Below are 18,247 nucleotides of genomic sequence, written 5' to 3' on the forward strand. Positions count from 1 at the left end.
AGTTATGGTCTCGTCTCTCCATATACAGCAGCTTCAGCAGGTAGAATACTCTATTTAAAAATGTTTTGGCTTGCTGCAATCGAAGTTTTCTGTCGATGTATGTGTTTCACACTGAACTTCCCATAGTTAAGACACCACCATTCAGTATGGAATATGAATCTTTGACCAATTACATATACAATGTTCGCATTGCTGTAAGCAGTTGTGATTTTCCTTGCTAAAAAAACTTGGAGGTGAAAGAGTAGCCTACCAAACATTACTTTGGCAAAGCATTCACCACATTCACATCATTTTGGTCTAACGGCCTCGTTGAACTTGTTTTCGCAAGAATTATGCTGCCCGTTTCAGTCACCCAGCCTTTGTTCTTCTTCTTGTACAGAATGAATGATTGATTGATTGATTGATTGATTGATTGATTGATTGATTGATTGATTAATTGATTGATTGCAGGTAAGGTAACCCATTCCACATAACTGCTGCAGAGTAAGCAGTTATGTAGTTTGCCAATCTTCCAAGAGCACTATTAAAGTGCATACTGTATTCTACCAAGAAATGTTACGATTAGCCTGAGCTAACGTGTTAGGTTTCTGGTCTAGAGGGGCGGGGCGCGGCTGAGATTTGCGCATGCCCTGATTGGATCTCACCGACCTGTCCGTCAACCCCGGCCCTCCTCACATCATTTGGAGCGACGCCCACCCGGAAGGGTTAATTTAGGCTTTCATTTTTTGCGCCGACGAAAATGAAAGCCTGGGTACCGAGGCTACTATTTGATTGACCTTAAAGATAACATTTTGTGCCATTCTCTCTCCAAATAATTTACTGTCTAATAGCTGCTTAAGTAACTTCTTCCTTGACTAACTTCAAAGTCACCTACTATTACTAACGCTCTGAACCCAGGGGAATTCTTTGGTTTTAAATACCCGTAATCCGTATCAACAATTAGGCAGTTCTCAGTTAAAGTTCGCAAAGGAGAAAAATGGTTAACAACAACAATGAGTCAAAATAATGTTCAATAGTACTGTGCAATAATTTCAGATTCGCCATCTGTGTGTCTTTACTTTTTGGAGTGTTTTTGGCGACACCTCTGGTAGCTTTCATTTGCTGCTGGCTTCACTAGAACATTTTTGCACAAAAAAAATCCAGTTCCAAAGAACTTCATGGGAGCACCTTCATCATTTTGGCGCAAGAGACAGGAGTAGCCCCATGCGACTAAAAATAGTATTTATGCCTCCAGCTTCACAGCCTGTCTGATCTGGTCTTCTATTATGGCAACTACAGACAAAATAAACAATATGGGAGTCTGGATCCGTCTCATTTTTGAGGGGCGCTACCCCCTCCTATACAGGTTTAATGTTTGTTTTTAGTTCAATGTTTGTTTTAAAAACGCCATTGACAATGAAGGGAAAAATGTACATCATCTTGTCCCTAACACAAATGCAATGAACAGCAAAGAGAATGTAATGTTTGTGTTGGCACTGTTTGTTTTACATCACCATTACATCACCTAATCAACATGAGTTAGACTTTAATATATTAGCACCCCTCACTTCACACGGGTGACAAAAAACAAACAAAAAACTTTCATAGAGAAAAGCCTTACATGCAGTTCTTCGCTTTTCTTTCAATTAAGAAATACCCTCCAGTTCTGACATAACAGTATCCTTCTTTCTGTTATTATCTAATTCCATGAAACAGTGCGATTACTGTCACTTCTCATCACATATACTGTAGTTACTAGTTCCTCAAAGAGCTAGGTTTCAGCAGAAATGCACCAGAGGCCTGACAAGATAGAGAAGAATGAAACTGTGATCTCTCCTGATCAAAGTCCATATGCTCACATGCAGCAGTGAAACTAACGAAACCTATTGCCATGTCATAATCAATTCGATTTATGTGAGTAAGTTGACCTGTCTGAAATGGGGATAGGATGCCATAGTAACTAAGGCACCCACCTCCAAACTGTGTCACAGTATGAAACCTACATTGCCATGCTGTAGCTTCTTTTCTCCTGCACCACCTTCATAATCTCGGTCAGTTTTCTAAACTCATGGGGAAATACCCACACAGTAAGATCCTCACAGTCTTGTTTAGATTATTTATAGCTCACGGTCTACAATGCAGGGCCCAATTGCATCAGGGGCATGTCCGCCTCAGTTTAGCTAGTTGGATGACATTATCTGGGTGCAAAGCTCAGTCAGTGCTATGCTCTTAGGGTTCGTATTAAGCCTCTGAATTAGTCATGGGTTCACATGTGTTTTGGGCATAACATAAATTAGACCAATCAGAGTGTCTTCTCCAAGCTATAGGCGCATTGCTATTTAAATTACAGATTTGAGGAAATGCAGATCATTTTCTGCAAAGGAAAAGTGAAAGTGTGGGACCACCCAGCAGTAAATACATTTGTGATCTTGACACATCAACATAATAATCATTGGGTGATTCTCAGTGATGTTCTTCTTTATTTAAACCACCAATTAAAGCGTGGTAGAGAGCGTGTAGAGAGCGTGTGTTGCATGCTTCCTTCGGAGCTCTACATGGATATTGAGGACTGTTAACAGTCAGATAAAGAAAGCCAGGATGCAATGGGTTCATGACATTCTGAGAGGTATTTGAAGATATTAAAATAATAAAATGTAGACTACTACATTGCATTTATTTTTCACTCCCTATCTCTCTCTCCTCACCACTCGTCTCTGTCTCAACGTATTACCTAATAATCATATGTTCACTCTCAGTTTAAACCACGTATGATGGCAGGCGGCTACACTCTCCGTTCGCTGGTAACCCCGAATTTGATGGTGACCTGGTAATGTGTTGAGCTTTGCACCGTCTAAATAGGAAGGAAATATTTGCGTCACTGCCCTGGCTGATGAGAATAACTTGAAGCTGGTCTTAGCGCAAAGCACCATGTCTGTTTGTAAGATAGCAGTGCGTCCACTCCTGATTGAGCTAGACCACACCTCATTTTAAGACCGGGCCCCAGGTACAAGATTACTTGTTATCTAAACCACAGTGGCGATGGGCATAAAAACTACATCTGCATCGATCAGAAAATGCCAGTTAGCAGCGTCTTGCACCAGGCAAAAGATGGGTCCCTCAGTGTTCATTTATCCATTTGTAACAGGTCCATTTGGTTACATTTGACTTCCAAATAACAAGACAAAACAAAACAACACAAAACCTCACCAAAATTGGGAGTTGGAGGAACATTTCCCTTCAAATTGGAGCCATATATTCCACAAACTGACCTGGGATTGAATCTTGCCAGCGCTTTCCTGTGCCTTCCCCTCACTATCTCCCTTTCAGCTTTTGAAACTGTTTATCTCCACTGGCCCTTTTCATAAAAAAAGGTGGAAAAAGGAACTGGACGGAAATGTTCCATTTTGTGACAGGAAGTCATTCTCCAAGGTCACAGGCCTCATTGTGGAGCCATGCTAGCTGTTATATGGGAGGACTACTGATAGTGGCCTCCCTCCAGGGCTATTCGGACGGTCGCCGACAGACTGTTTTGAGAGACAATGGCAGATGGTGGAGGGATGTACTATTTCATCCAACAGGTTTCCCACTGTCACATTTGTTTTCCTAGCAGCATCTTTCATCTGCGTTTTGCCAATGGTTGATTGGTTTCACACCTATGGCAATGACAGATAGGCGTACACACTACAGTTACACACAGACACACACAAACCACATGCTCACTGCACATTTTGGCTCACTGAGATGAAATGCTAAACATGACACACGCTGCATACGTCATATGTCATTTATATGGAAGGAAACAATTGACTATGAAACGAAACCTAAGTCCTTCTCATTACAAGCAATGCCGTGTGTACGTGTGTGTGTATATATATATATATATATATATATATATATATATATATATATAATATGTGTGTGTGAGAGAGAGAGAGAGAGAGTGTGAGTGAGTGTGTGTGTGTGTGTTTCTTTTTTGACCCTCCTATATACAGGTTTAATGTTTGTTTTTAGTTAAACAAACATTAAAACGCTATTGACAATGGACAGAATTTAATGTTTGTTTAGTTGCAAACATTAAATGCCATTAACAATAAAGAGAGTTTAATGTTTGTTTAGTCTGTTTGTTTTACCTCACCATTACGGCCATCACGGGTGTGATTTTTTATACATATATACACAGACCACCACTGACACTAGACATACTATACTGTATGTACCGGTAACCCCACATACTTCCCCAGTACACACACGCACGCACGCACGCACGCACGCACGCACGCACGCACGCACGCGCACGCACACTACATTCACTACCCACACTCTCTCTTAATTGGCAGTGCCCCCCCCCCACCCCCCCCACACACACACACACACACACACACAGGCGCGCGCACGCGCATTGTCACTGAGTCAGAATCCATCAGTTCTGCTTGGCTTTAGTCACAGTTCTCTTCACTGTCTGTTCTCCTTTGTGATTGAGATGGCTACGGATAGACAGCCCAGACGCTCCAACCTCCCACAGGGACACGGAACAATGAGTACAGATGAATACCTGCGAGCGGCAATCAAAGAGCTCTTTCATCATCACAAATTCAATTTGGGAGATGCATGTTAAAGCCCCAATGCACACTTTTCCAATGCATTAAATTGAAACTTCAATCTTGTCATGTTTGCGGCCACAAATGTGATGCTAATTAGGCCCAGAATAGTGTATTTTTCACTCTGCGGCCATTTCGTGGAAGCCCAGTTTTGTGTTGAAGTTTCGTGATGAGCTCATTTGTGGGGGTGGCAGTGGCTCAGAAGGCAGCGCAGGTCATCTTGTAATTAAACAGTTTGATTCGCAGCTCCATCTGATTTCATGTTGAATTGCAAGACACTGCTCCTGATGAGCATGTTGTTGCCTTGCACGGTTGCCCACGCTGTCAGTGTGCTTTAGATGAAGGCGCTATAGAAAATCAGACCATTTACTGTACATCTTACAACAGGTGGTGACATATCTGCTGGAGGTCATGTGTGTTCAGAAGGTGGGTTGGAAGGAATTGCCAGTCTAAAGAGACTTGTTTTCTCTTGTTCTTGTATTCCTCCTCACTTTGTGGCATCCCACAGGGAACTGAGGGGGTGCAGGTAGTTCAGCACCAAGGCCAGCGCTGCAGGGCTCCCCCGGGCCAGGTGATACAAGGACAATGCCTCCCAGTCCACATGCTTTTAGTTACAGTGACTTCATGCCCTAGTATGTGCGTATAGGAGAAGAAAGTCAATGTCACATGAGCGTTGTGGAAGTTCAAACAAAGGTGCTGCTTCTTTCATGGATTTGGCTCCTTTTTGTGGCTTGGGGACTTGAAAAACGAATATTTCTGACATCCCATGCAAATCTTTCATTTGCTTAGGTCATACTTTGCTATAGGACAGAAAACCTCAATGCTAATACCTGTGATATTTGCTGCAAGAAAATAGTGGACTCACCCACACCTGCAAATATCTGCCACGGGAAGGTGGACCTGTGCGCACCTGGTACCAAATTGAGCATTTCCCAATTATAGTTGAGTATATAACTTTCATACTGTGACGTATAGAAATATGACATATTTGACAGAGCGGGACATTTTCCCCTTATTTTATTGTCAATTACACCTGAATTGTCCATATAGCTGCCGTAACTTCACTACTATGTTTATCCCCTATATTATGCTATCCTGTCCTCTCCTCCTCTTTTCTCTCCTTCCGTTTCTTGTCTCACATTTCTCCTTGCGTTTTCTCTCCTCTCCAGGGAGTGGTAGCCACGGAGAAGAGCAGAGGGGGACAGCTCCTCGAGGAGCCAAAGATGCTGCCTTTCCGAGCGAACACCTTCAGCCTGCAGGTGTCCATCCAAGACGTTCCCCAGTTTCTGTGGAGCATCAAGCCCTTTACCACATGTCAGGTATGACAGTGAGCCAACACTCACAGAGATTCATTCATTTTAAGCAGATCAGTCCTTAATCTTCCCGTCCGAAGGTGGAAATTAAATTAGTTTTGGTACTAACGCCAGGGCTGGGGGTCCTGGCCAAGAGAGATACTACGTTATCTGTCAGTGAAATGTTGGTGCCTTCAGCTTACCTGTCTTGCAGACATGCATTTGAGCGATAGATTAAGTTGTTTTTAAAAAGAAAATCTGCAGTACACTGGAATAATGTACACAGCAATGAATATATATTCTTTATGAAAGTGAAAGTGTCTTTTAAATAATGTTGTATGTGGTAGACACTAGACAGTCATTCCTCTGTGGAATGGGCGAGTGCTCTGTCCCTGCTGTGTTATTGCTCCCAACGTCTGAATGCAGGGGTGAGGCCTGCTGCGTGTTTCACACAAAGCAGACAGTGAACAGTGTCTACGTTGTTATTTATGAGGGTCTTAGGAGGGAGACAGGCTATGTGAACCTCCTCCACCTCCTCTTCTCTCTCTTGGAGCAGGTGTAGAATAATGGCCACGTGGCTCGCCATACATCAAGTCAGCTTTTAGTCCTAAAGAGCAAGCTGGTCTCTCCATGTCCATCATTCCTTCCACCACCACCGTCAATTAACTGTCACGTATCACATGAATCGGGTTTGGGGCAGGGCGGGTGGGGTTGGGGTGTGTGTGTGTGTGTGTGTGGGGGGGGGGGGGGGGGGGGGGTCAAAGCCAGTCTTAGGGAGGTTAACGTTGGCCTACTTGGGCCCCACTTTGCCTTTAAAGCCAAGTTCCTCACTACGAATCGTTTACAGGTCACTTTAATATGCAGATATCAGGCAATCTGCGCTGTACCAGAGGTCAAGGACGTTTTCCCTACAGATGTGCCCCCGTTTCCACAGAAATTAATTATACATCAAAGGCCATCATTCTCTCCTCTGCTCCCGAGCCCCACAGCCCGGCACGTTCAGAGAAATGCTGCGCACAATACATATAACCCTGTGAGCGTCTTTTTATGATCAGAATTATGTGGGGCTGTATTTGCAAGAGGATCCCGCTGCTTCTCTCATTCCCCCTCTGTTTCAGTCTGTCCTCGAAAAATACGTATTTCTACACATGAAGCTATCATCGCTTAGACTTCAAAGCCAACTGCCTTTTGATCTTACTTTGTGTGTGACAGTTTTTTTTTTTTCTTTTTTTTTTTTGAATGTGCTCACACGAACGACAAGCAGTTGAGTCATCTTAGAGAGATGCAGTATTAAAGTTAATTCTGTCCTCTGTTTGCCTCTTCTTCCTCTTCATTCATTAAAGTTAATATGATTTATTTGCAAATTGCAAATTAATACATTAAATTATAAAAGCGTAGAAAGGTTAGAAACAAATGAGAAATGAATGAAGAGAGATACAATAAAAACTAAAAAGTGGCTTGTGAAATCATCTCACCCACTAAAAGAGAGAAATAAACAAGCAGACAAAGATTCAAAGACATGTATACTATATGTACTGTATGTGCTGAGAAATGTTACAACTGAACATTTCCCATTACCCCTCCCTTCCTTCCTTCCTTCCTTCCTTCCTTCCTTCCTTCCTTCCTCCCTCCTCTCCTCTCCTCTCCTCTCCTCTCCTCTCCTCTCCTCTCCTCTCCCTCACCCTCTCTCCCTCCCTCCCTCCTCCCCTCTATCTCCCCTCTCCTCATGTCAGGAATTCCCTTTCCCCCAAGTGTGGTGCAGCAACCAGCAGCCCCTGCACTGTGCCTTCTCCCTGGAGAGATACAGCCCCGCCACCACGCAGCTCTCCTGCAAAATCAGCGTGCGCCAGGTCAAGGGTCATGAACAGATTCTGCAGGTCTACACGGCCGTGGCCGAGGTGAAACCTTCCTGCCTCTTTCCTTCTCCTCCTTGCCAGGCATTGGAGGACATTTTACTTTTCTCACACAACCTTTATCTAACCTTCCGCAGAAGTGTGTGTGTGTGTGTGTGTGTGTGTGTGTGTGTGTGTGTGTGTGTGTGTGTGTGTGTGTGTGTGTGTGTGTGTGTGTGTGTGTGTGTGTGTGTGTGTGTGTGTGTGCGCGTGCGCGTGTGCGTGTGCGTGTGTGTGTGTAGTGCGTGTGGCCATTGACAGCAGTGTTGGGCCAGCTTTCCCCTGTGCTGGCATTCTGTTATTAATAGAATAACAGAAAAGGACACGCTCTCTAAAAGCATTGGGCTGTATGTACTTAGATTCTTGTGTGGCTATATAGATCTCACGCAGCGGACATTTGGTTGTATTGTACTGTATTTGAACCGGCTGATACAATGGTGTTATAGTCAGACAAGGGTTGAAAATAAGTTTTAACAATAAAGCCTAGACAACAGGTAAACAATTTCAAATGTATGTGATTCATTCATTTAAATTATTTGTCAACTGCCTCACGTGTGCAGGGAACCCAAAACAGCTCGGAGTCGTGGTGCAGAATAAAATGCAAATGCAAACAAAGGCAGTGCAGTAATTACAGACTGCAACACCCAACATGCAGGTTTTGCGGTCAGGATATTGCAGTAAAACGGCAGCAGTGGGGTGACTGCTCAACCTCGCAGTACTGAGAGAGACAAAATCAACAAGAGAGTGAAATGCTAAATGAGGGCAATCATGTGGGAAAAAGACATCTCTTTTCAAAAGTAAATTAGCCAAACTTTGAAGGCACCCTGGTGTCTAAACAAGGGAGTATGAATCTGTTTGTATGAGCCTAGTCCCAACATGATGGATATGAATAGAACTTAGGGCCTGTTAAGCCTGATTTAAACTTAGGTGGTCTTTACACGAGAATGGTGTTCATAGAAAACGGCAAAATAAAGTATAGTTTGCTGGTGTCCGTTTAGACGAGAATGGTGTTTTCAGGAGGTGAAAACGCAACAAAGTGAAACCACCTCCCAGAGTGGAAATCTTTGAGAACGCCGTTTCCTATGGTCTCCATATAAACAGGCAAAACGGTGAATCCGCAAAACGTATGACATCATGGCTCACGTTGGCTCACGTCACCTCGATGCGTTATAGAAAGCAGGCAGCGAGCGACGGCCACAACCGTCGTTGTGTTCTGGAAGCAAAACCCCGATAGGGTTGCGTGAAGGGGGAGCTGGCTCTTCTTCTTGTATGTAACGTGGGTGACTGGTCTATTTGGCAGCCCGTTACCGCCACCTAGCGATATTATAGCGTTTTCATAAAGTGTGCGTTCTTGTGTAAAGGGTCAATAAAAAATGAGAACGCAACGGGACTTTTCCGTTTTATCTGGAGATGGTCGCCGTGTAAAAGAGGCATGCCGGTGTCGCAGACCAAAAATAGCAGATCTACAAGTTCACAACACATCCCGATGCGAATCGCTGAGCTTATGAATCGGCTGTTTCGAGTGCGCGACACGGCATGCAACAAAGTATAAGTAAGGTATTACAGTACCAGGTTCCCCCCTCTCTAACCACTACACTCTGTTACCACTTGTCATATAGTGGAAACTTCAAATAAAGTGAAAAGTAGAAAAGTATTTCAGTCAGATATAATATAACTGAGAACTCATATAGTATATGTGCACTGCAGAAAAGAGTATTCTTATCTTTCCAATAATGCCAATATTATTTCCCCCTTTTAACATACTTTCTATTACCTCCTTTCGGGAGTCTGTTGATTGCTATTGGCTTGTCGGCCTCTGTAGTCCTAGCAATCAGCTCTAACTACCAGGCAGCCAGGGACAGAAGGGAAAAAACCCAAACAGTGGGTATTTTTTTTACTTTACTTAGCTAAACTTTTCTCATTATTGCATGTCACCCTACAGTACACCCTACCCTATTTACAAGCTTCAAAAAATGGTATGTCTCATCTGAATTATTTTCCCAATTTATGAAGACCAAGACATGACAACCTCTCCTCCCCAAAGCATCAAGGTTTTTGACATAAAATCATTTATTTCTGAAGGAGCTTCAGTGGCATCCGACTGTTTTTGGTGGAACAGGTGACAGATGTCACAAATTGTATTAAACTATTATTTATTTATTTTTGTCCTCTCTAGACTGAGAAGGAGTCGGTGCCATTTTTTATGCAGACAGACTGCACCATCACCTCGCAGACAGGTCCCAAGGCCTTCAAAATCCCCCTGTCCATACGCCAGAGGATCTGCGCTACCTTCGACACTGCCAATGCCAAAGGCAAGGACTGGCAGCTCTTAGCCCAGAAACTACACCTAGACAGGTGAGCCCATACCGCATGATGCTTACTGTGTCCGTGCTTGTTCTTCTCAAGCAGCAGGACACACTAACATGCTTTTTATTTTATTCTGCTTATAAAATTACTATTATCCACTTTCAAACCAACATACCTATTTTGGGCATGTTAAGCAAAAGTTGTCCCAAAAACATTTTGTCTGTTTTCGCTACTTTAATAAATAATGAAAATATCAGATGTACAAGCTTACAATGTGTAGATCACTATCATGCACGACACCGTTATATGACAAGTGTATTAAGTGGTTAAACTTAATTATATTAGTATTATTATAAGGGTAATAATAAGAATAATAATAATAATTATTATTATTATTATTACTAATATTTCTGGGAAGAGTATTTCTAAACTCATTAATGTTAACTGCTAAGTATGAATGGTATACTGTAAGTAGCCTATATTCATTTTCTAAGTTGACATTACTACAGTACAGTACACACTGACCAGACTGATAATTTAACTGTGAATGCATGTTGCCTACTGTTGCGTATAATGTACATTCTTTTGTGCTGTCCTTGCAAACTGACTTTCCCTTGAGGCAATACATGGTATCATATTGTTCCTCTTAGACTTTGCTATCTATGTCAGACAGTTAGCAAATATCAGTCAGCATAATGAATATCACTTTCTCATTCCCAAGTCCCATCCCATTCGATATCCTCTTATCTTTACAAATATGAAACAGGCTGTTCTATACTATCCTATACTATACTCGTTATGGGACACTGTACTGGTATTTTTGATCCAAATGTTCTCTTTGCCAATGCCATGCATTGGCTCAGGCCGCTCAGGCAGACCTAATCTCCCTTTAAGTGTGTGATTCATGAGAAGTTGGTATCTGAGAGTCCTCTGGGGCTCCAAATTACCCAGATAAGCCTTCTTCTGTCATGTTTAGGTCCTTTCAACTCAGCCACATTTGACCAATGGCTGCAGCCTCAGAAGCTGGGTGGATTATTTTGTCTTGTGGCAGATAGTACACTACAGACTGGAAGTGAAATACTGCCCCCCACTGGATTCCACACCCTATGAAGTTTGTAGGTCTGTCATGGCAGCAAGGCATGGTTGACGCGAGCAGCGTGTTTCCACTACTGAATAATGTCAGAATATTAGGTGGTGTATCAAATACTTAATTCTAATAAAGGAAACGTATAAGGCCATGTATGTCCAAAATCGTTAGTGTTCAGGAAATGAAAATAAGGTCCTGTATTCCAATTTCCAATTGATCTAATGTCGCTTTTCAATGGTTCACTATTTATAAAACACACAGATTTGCAGACAGACTTAACCGCTTTCAACCCAATGTCCCTATTTTGGGCATGGCAATAATAAGTGAAAATTAAAAAATACCCAAAATAGCGGATCCATAAGCTCACAACACGTCACATCACAATTTGTTGTGTGCTGTATATCGGCTGTTGTCAATTAATAAAATAGGGCAGTCATTTATGAAAGAATATGGTTTCTGCCCGACAGCGATGATAAGTATTGTCATAGTTGTGCAGAATGTAGCTTATTTATATTGTTGAATCAATAAGAAAATGAAATGTTATGCCTTAAGGTTATAGGTTACAGATAATGCATTTAAGGGTAATTTAAAGATGTAAACAGAGCTAGCCTCTCTAATATCTTTAGGCTAAGTGTTCCATAATTTGGGAGCATACATTAATTTTAGAAAGCTTCATCTCCAATTTTATTTTGGGTAGGGTTATGCATATTTACTGTAGCAAGCCTGCAGTAGAGAATCTGAGGTCTCATGAAGGAACATACAAATACAGGGGTCTGCATATAGGCCAGCCCTAAAAAGCTGAGAGCTTTATGAACAAGTAGAAGGACTTTAAAATCTAGCATTGTGAGCTTGTAGATCAGCTATATTGCTAGATTGCTATGTAAACAGGTATATCTTGAGAATTCGTCTTGCCTATTGCTGTGCCTTGGCCACACAAAGTTTGAAAACCACTGCTATAACTCACTTTGTCTAGGCGTGCTCTGTCCAGTAAATACATGATCAGCCATTAACAGTTTACATACAACTGCATCTCCCTTGACATACCACAGAAAGCATGCGCCTAATCTAACTCAAAGTCTGACAGGACTTTCTCCATTCCTCTACAGGAACTTGTGTTACTTCGCTAAGCAGCGGAGCCCATCAGCAGTCATACTAAGTCTGTGGGAGGCGCACCACCAAGACAGCGGTGACTTGGACTCTCTGGCCAGTGCTCTAGAGGAGATTAGCAAGATCCAATCGAAAACCTCCCCAAAGAGCCAGGACAAGCCAGAGCCCCACCTCAATCACATATCAACGGAAAGTCTGGCCACAAATCTGCATCAAACAGGCTCGGAATTTGCAAATCATGAGACGGAGGACTCGGCTCCCGAGTACACAGGCTGAACCAGACAGAGGGACTGACACAAATTAGCCCAATTGAGTCTATGAACTGATGAACTGAGCTTAATGAATAATCCTTGTATGCACACATACCGTACAACGGCAAATGGTGGTGGACGGCACATGGCAGCACGTTGCGGGGTCATGTGTTGGTCAGAGAGCGGTCAGACAGGTGGACAGACCATGCGATCAACACATTGGCCAATCACAACTAGCAAAAGAGACATGATGCTGTCTCACCACCAGATCTACTACCCCACCTCATCTATTTTTCAACAATACGTCTGAAGAAGGACTGTAAACCTGTTTGTTTTTTTCACCCTTCTACTTGACTACTTGACTGTTTTAGTTTTTTTTTTTTCTTCTTCTTCTTCTCAAGGTCGGCCCGCCCTTCATCTGAGTGGTGCACTGTGTATTTTGTGCCCCCACCTTCCCCCCAGCCATAGAGTTACGGTGTAGGGGTTACCTTCTGCATTGCTGCGTCCATTATTTTCCAGTACGATATGCTCCTAAGAGAGAGTATGGGAAATTCTCTCCAGGCCCCTGGGGGTCTGTCCCTGCAACTCAGAACACACACACCCCTCCCGATCCCAGCAACACTCCATATGGCATCTGGATGTATTTGCATATTAGTTCTAATATGCAAATTATGCTAGAGGAATATAATCATGGCATCCAATTTGTGGAAAAATACAAGCAAGACAAATCTGTGTTTCATTTTGGGTTCCATTAAAAAACAGCCTTCTTTTGTGACAGTGGACATCTTGAGAGGAGTCAGCTGACTGGTTTGGGTGAGCGAGGGTGGGGTACATACTGTCAAATGCTGTACTGTAGGAAAGTGTGAACTTTTGACTTGTATCTGCTGACCAAGAGATGACAGCTGTATGGTGATTTGCTTAAGAGAGAGAGAGAGTACAACATCAGTACTTTCAACAGCATGGTGCATCTATGCATCTTCTATAGTGTGTATCTATTGCCTTAGTTTCACCATTGTGTTGATGTGTACCACATTGCTCTAGGCCTATTTTTGGTCCCAAAACCACCCTCAATGGCGGTACTGCATTTAACAGCTATGGCAGGTGTCTGTAGATGAAACACAAAGGTTTTTATTCTGTTAGTGAGCTTTTATTGTTAAAAAAAATGTGTTTAACTAAAATTATGCAGCGGCTTTTCTGGTCTCAGAACAACCTACGCAGTGTTTGGAAAAGAATTATAACAAAGATGATGTCCGGGATGTGTTTGATCTGTAAACATATCAGCGTGCAGTTTAATAAATACTTATTAGTTGTTCCCATAATAGTCACATTTGTGTGTCATTTCCTGCTTACAAATCGCAATCATGATGATTTGGGTATATCATTTATTTAAATCTATTAAAAAAATAATTTTAAGATAAGTGAAATAATGTGGAGTTTGTGTCTCTCACAGTTTTATCATTAAGGACATGGTGACATTTAACTTAACATTAACGATCATATTGTTGTACACCACATCGAGCTGGGTATTTTTTTTACTCTCTGCCCTGATTTATGTGTTTGTCATCCAGCTATGTTAAAAGAAGACCTTTTCTTTTCTATTTTTTACTACGCACGGCTAATCAAATTATACCAGTCGTTTATATAATATCAACAGGTTACTCAAGAGGATGAAAGTTCATTTATTTAATATAATTGTTTCTGTAATTGTGACTGATTGGGTTTCTCATTCCTGTGAGCAAAGAGTGTTGAAAATGGAAATGTGTGCTTCTGTAGTGCTTACCAGTGGTTTATGTTTGCATTGAGAGAGCATTCTAGTCTTTGGCATCACACCCAACATTCATTCACCCTGGGGGGGTTAGGCATGGCAGGCATTTTCCTGGCATGGTTTGAGTCCACTTGTCCCCCTAGACTCTAGAGGGAAGGGTCATTATAAACCAATACATGTATTCTGAGTGATAACCTTTATTTTATGATGAAACAATTCTATACTGATGGGAGTGGACTGTTCCAGGATGGCAATGCCCCCATCCACAAGTGAAGTCACGAGGGATCGTGTCAACCCAATTGTACACCCATGGGATATATTTTGGATCGACATGTTACAGAACTCTCCGCCACCATCATCAAAACACAAAATGATGGAATATATTGTTAGAATGGTGTTCCATCATTCCAGTACAGTTCCAGAGACTTGTACATCTATGCCAAGGCACATAGAAGCTGATGGCCCAATACCTTACTAAGACAATTTCTTTTGTTTTTTCCTTTAATGTGTCACCCTGTACATATACACTCTATGTATAATGCTTTGGTGTTCGACTAAACCTATTTCACAAGCTAAAAAAGGGTTCCTCTGATTTCTCTTGTTGATTTGGTCCCATGCTTTCTTTCTCTTTGCTTCACGCATGGCCTTCGCCTTCATATCACTATTCTTGTGCCTTGTTTAACTACTGTAAATGGTGAATGTTGTAAAGTTACAGATGGGGCTGAAAAAAGAGAAAACGTAATCATGATTACATACATTTAAAGATATTATTTAAAAAATATGAAAGACTATAATATTGAATAGGCTGCAGAGCTTTTCTAGTGCTGAACATATATGTTTGGTAACGCCAGGGCAGCTTTGTGGTATATTGTATCTATAATTATGGACATTTTGGATGTTTTCTGTACAGTAGAATTTGCAAATGTATATGCAGCCTTTTGGAAATAAATGTACAGTTTAAAAGTCTCAGCCTGTTGAGATGAGTCACTTGGCTTCTTGTATCATGTGTAATACAATCAATGCACACGATTTAGTCCACCATTGTGTGGCACTATATAACTCAACAACAAATGTATAACTGTAGTCTGAAACTACACAAGTACCATTAATTACCACAGCTTGGACTAGCAGACTGCCTCTGGTGTCACCCATTCAGCGTGAAAACAAATGTATCATTTGTTGTTGCTCACTGAAGATAGTGGATTTTCAATTGACAAACGCATCATATTAGATATTCGGTGTGCAATTATTCAATTTTTTATAGTGTAATGGACTATTTACTTATAAGAGATTAATACATTCACTCTGAAAATTAGCCAGACTTTACAGTGTTTCATCATTTTTTTGTATTTCTTTTAATGAAATCTTAAAAGAACTATGGAAAGTTGGTAACCAGTTTGATGATGCTGACTTTGGTGAAATGTTTGTATGTACTATTCTGCAGCTTGAGAACTGCTGCATTCTAAACTGATTTTTGACAGGGGCAAAAGACATCTACAAGAGCCATACAGTAGTAAATAGTTACAGTACAGCATGTGGTAAGAGGCTAGGGAGTGGCTTGGAGATCCGGAAAGAACCAGTGCTCAGATAATCCCCTGCCTGCCCTATTTAGAAATGTACATAAATGATTATGAAATACTGAATGATGGTCGGAAGTATTAGTCACACCACACTGGCAAAGGAATGCGTGTGTGGCTAGTGCATTAAACCAATATTTTGCCCTCCGTCAACAATGCACTGAACCTAACCACTTAGTGGCCAACAGTGCCTACCAGTATCTGTACTCTGTAAAAAGATTTATTTCTGTGAACGGCTATAGTGTGCGTCAGAACTGTCAAAGGAAGTAAGAAAGGTAAAGTCGGCCTGGGCCGTGGCTCAGCGGTCCAGGCACCTTGGCTGGCAATCCAGTCTGGCAGTGTGCCGCGGGTTCGACTCCCGATCCCGACGGCCCTTACTGCATGTCATCCCCCCATCTCTCTCCCCATTTCCTGTCAGCCTACTGTCTGTCCCTCCATAAAACATATAAAATAAAGGCGAAAGCCACAAAAAAAAACATTAAAAGAAAAGAAAGAAAAAAAAGGTAAAGCGTGTGCTTTGGTGAAGGGAGGGACTGATCAATTTAATTATACAAACAGATAAAATAAATTAAATCATAAAGAAATGTCAATGACATTTGGCACAGTGAGTCATTCTATCAACCAAGAACTTCAGTTACCTGCTATCCTTTCAAAAACAAAAACATGTTCTGTTACCTCTAGCTCATTCTACAATGATGGTGTAGCTCTGCCTACATCACTTTTAGTCAGTGGATGTGTTCTCACTCACAAACGAGAAATACAGTACACAGAGACAAAATACTTGTGCACGCACGCACGCACGCACGCACGCACGCACGCACGCACACACACACACACACACACACACACACACACACACACACATTATACTGAAAGAAGGAAAGAAATTTCCATATCGATGAAATTGATCTTGACCTCAGCGCAGCAGATGTGCAGAATCCAATGCAGCCAGCATGAATGCAAAGTTCACTGCCTTATCTAAGAATAAGACAGCCTGCAGACTTTAGCCTCCCTTGAGTCTGCGCCTTATCATCAACAAACACAAGTCCCAGAGGCATTAACCACACGGCAGCCAACACTGTGTGGTGGCCATGTCAAAAACTTTAGGCATTTAGCATAACCCCTTAAGATAAACAACTTTAAGTGAGTGAGCAGGGAGGGATTCAGCATCATGCAAGGATCAAAACTGTGAGGTTTAGGATAACTGGAAAGTCAATGTTTTAAAAGTTCTTACAATCCTACTGACTCTGAAAGTGTGGCGGTGCCTCTCTTCTCCATAGGGAGAAAGGGCAGTCCACTCCCTGGCCCTTGGTATTGTTTTGTCTTTATTGAGAGAGACTGTAGGAGAGCTTAGTTTTCTATTACCAGATGACACTTTAAATCATTGTTCTCAGCTGGGTCACAAAAGAGAGCCAGAAGAGAAAAGGCTCTAGTGGGACTCAATCCCAACCCTGTAGGCTCCAGAGACAAGGCCTAATCCACTACATTATCTATGGACACACCTATCCTCATATTATTGTTGTGTTGATTTGGAACTCCCACGCCAAGTATATTGACTTAATACAGTGGGTTAATACAGATATATAGTACATTCTTCAAGAACAAGTGACTTGGTCTTGAAGAATGTAATATATCTCTAACCCACTGTATTTTATGTTCTATTAGAATGTTGATGAGCTGAAATTGCATGTACTGTACAGCAGCAGTAATAGCTCATGCTCCCAGGGCTGTTCGGGGAAGATCATTCACCTCTTATTTTATGTGTGCTTTTTGATTCATGTGAGGTTGCTATGGTAACAAGTGTCAGCCTGGAGCGTGTTTTGCAGCTTGCCCAGAAGTCCATGAAACTGTCAATCAGCTAGGAACTGGGCTAAGTCAAAGGTAGTGCCAGGGCTGCCGTGAGACTGATAATACTGTATGTAATGGGGTTTGTGTAATCTGAATATATTGGAAAATGGCAGCTGTAGTTCTGTGTTGTAAAACACATTAAGCATGCAGAGAGATTAATGGATAGATTTTGGGGAAAATGTGCAGGTGCTTTGTTACTTAGATGTTAGCTTGTAAAAAATGTTTAAAGATAGAAGATTGTGAAATTATAACAGCGCTTTTATGGCAACTAGGTGCAGCCCTCACATCTATGTCACACCGCAGATCAACCAATAATAGGCCTATGTCTGAGTCATAGTGTTGGGGGTTTGTCAGAGTAGCTGTTGTACCAGTCTGTCTGTGTCCCTTTTGTGCAAATTGTGCCCATATATGGAGATGTTGTTTCTGTCTGTCTACCTGTGTCCCTTTTGTCCATGGAGATCTCTGTATCAGTCAGTCCTTTTCCCTTTTATGCCATATGGAGATCCCTCATGTCATCAGTATATACCCAATACCCATATATTGG

At 41.9% G+C, this 18,247-nt stretch overlaps 1 protein-coding gene across 1 annotated transcript in view; it reads left to right on the forward strand.

Moving 5' to 3' along the window:
• Positions 1 to 13,879, forward strand: part of unc5db (unc-5 netrin receptor Db) — a 231,651-nt gene extending 217,772 nt beyond the window's left edge. The window contains exons 14-17 of the mRNA XM_079516603.1: positions 5,747 to 5,896; positions 7,603 to 7,767; positions 9,938 to 10,116; positions 12,262 to 13,879. Coding sequence (XP_079372729.1) covers positions 5,747 to 5,896; positions 7,603 to 7,767; positions 9,938 to 10,116; positions 12,262 to 12,538 — 771 coding nt within the window. The 3' untranslated portion in view covers positions 12,539 to 13,879. The remainder of the gene's footprint in view (positions 1 to 5,746; positions 5,897 to 7,602; positions 7,768 to 9,937; positions 10,117 to 12,261) is intronic.
• The last annotated feature ends 4,368 nt before the right edge of the window (positions 13,880 to 18,247 follow it).

This window comes from Electrona antarctica (assembly GCF_951216825.1).
Source record: "Electrona antarctica genome assembly, chromosome: 12".
In the NCBI taxonomy this organism is placed as follows: domain Eukaryota; kingdom Metazoa; phylum Chordata; class Actinopteri; order Myctophiformes; family Myctophidae; genus Electrona; species Electrona antarctica.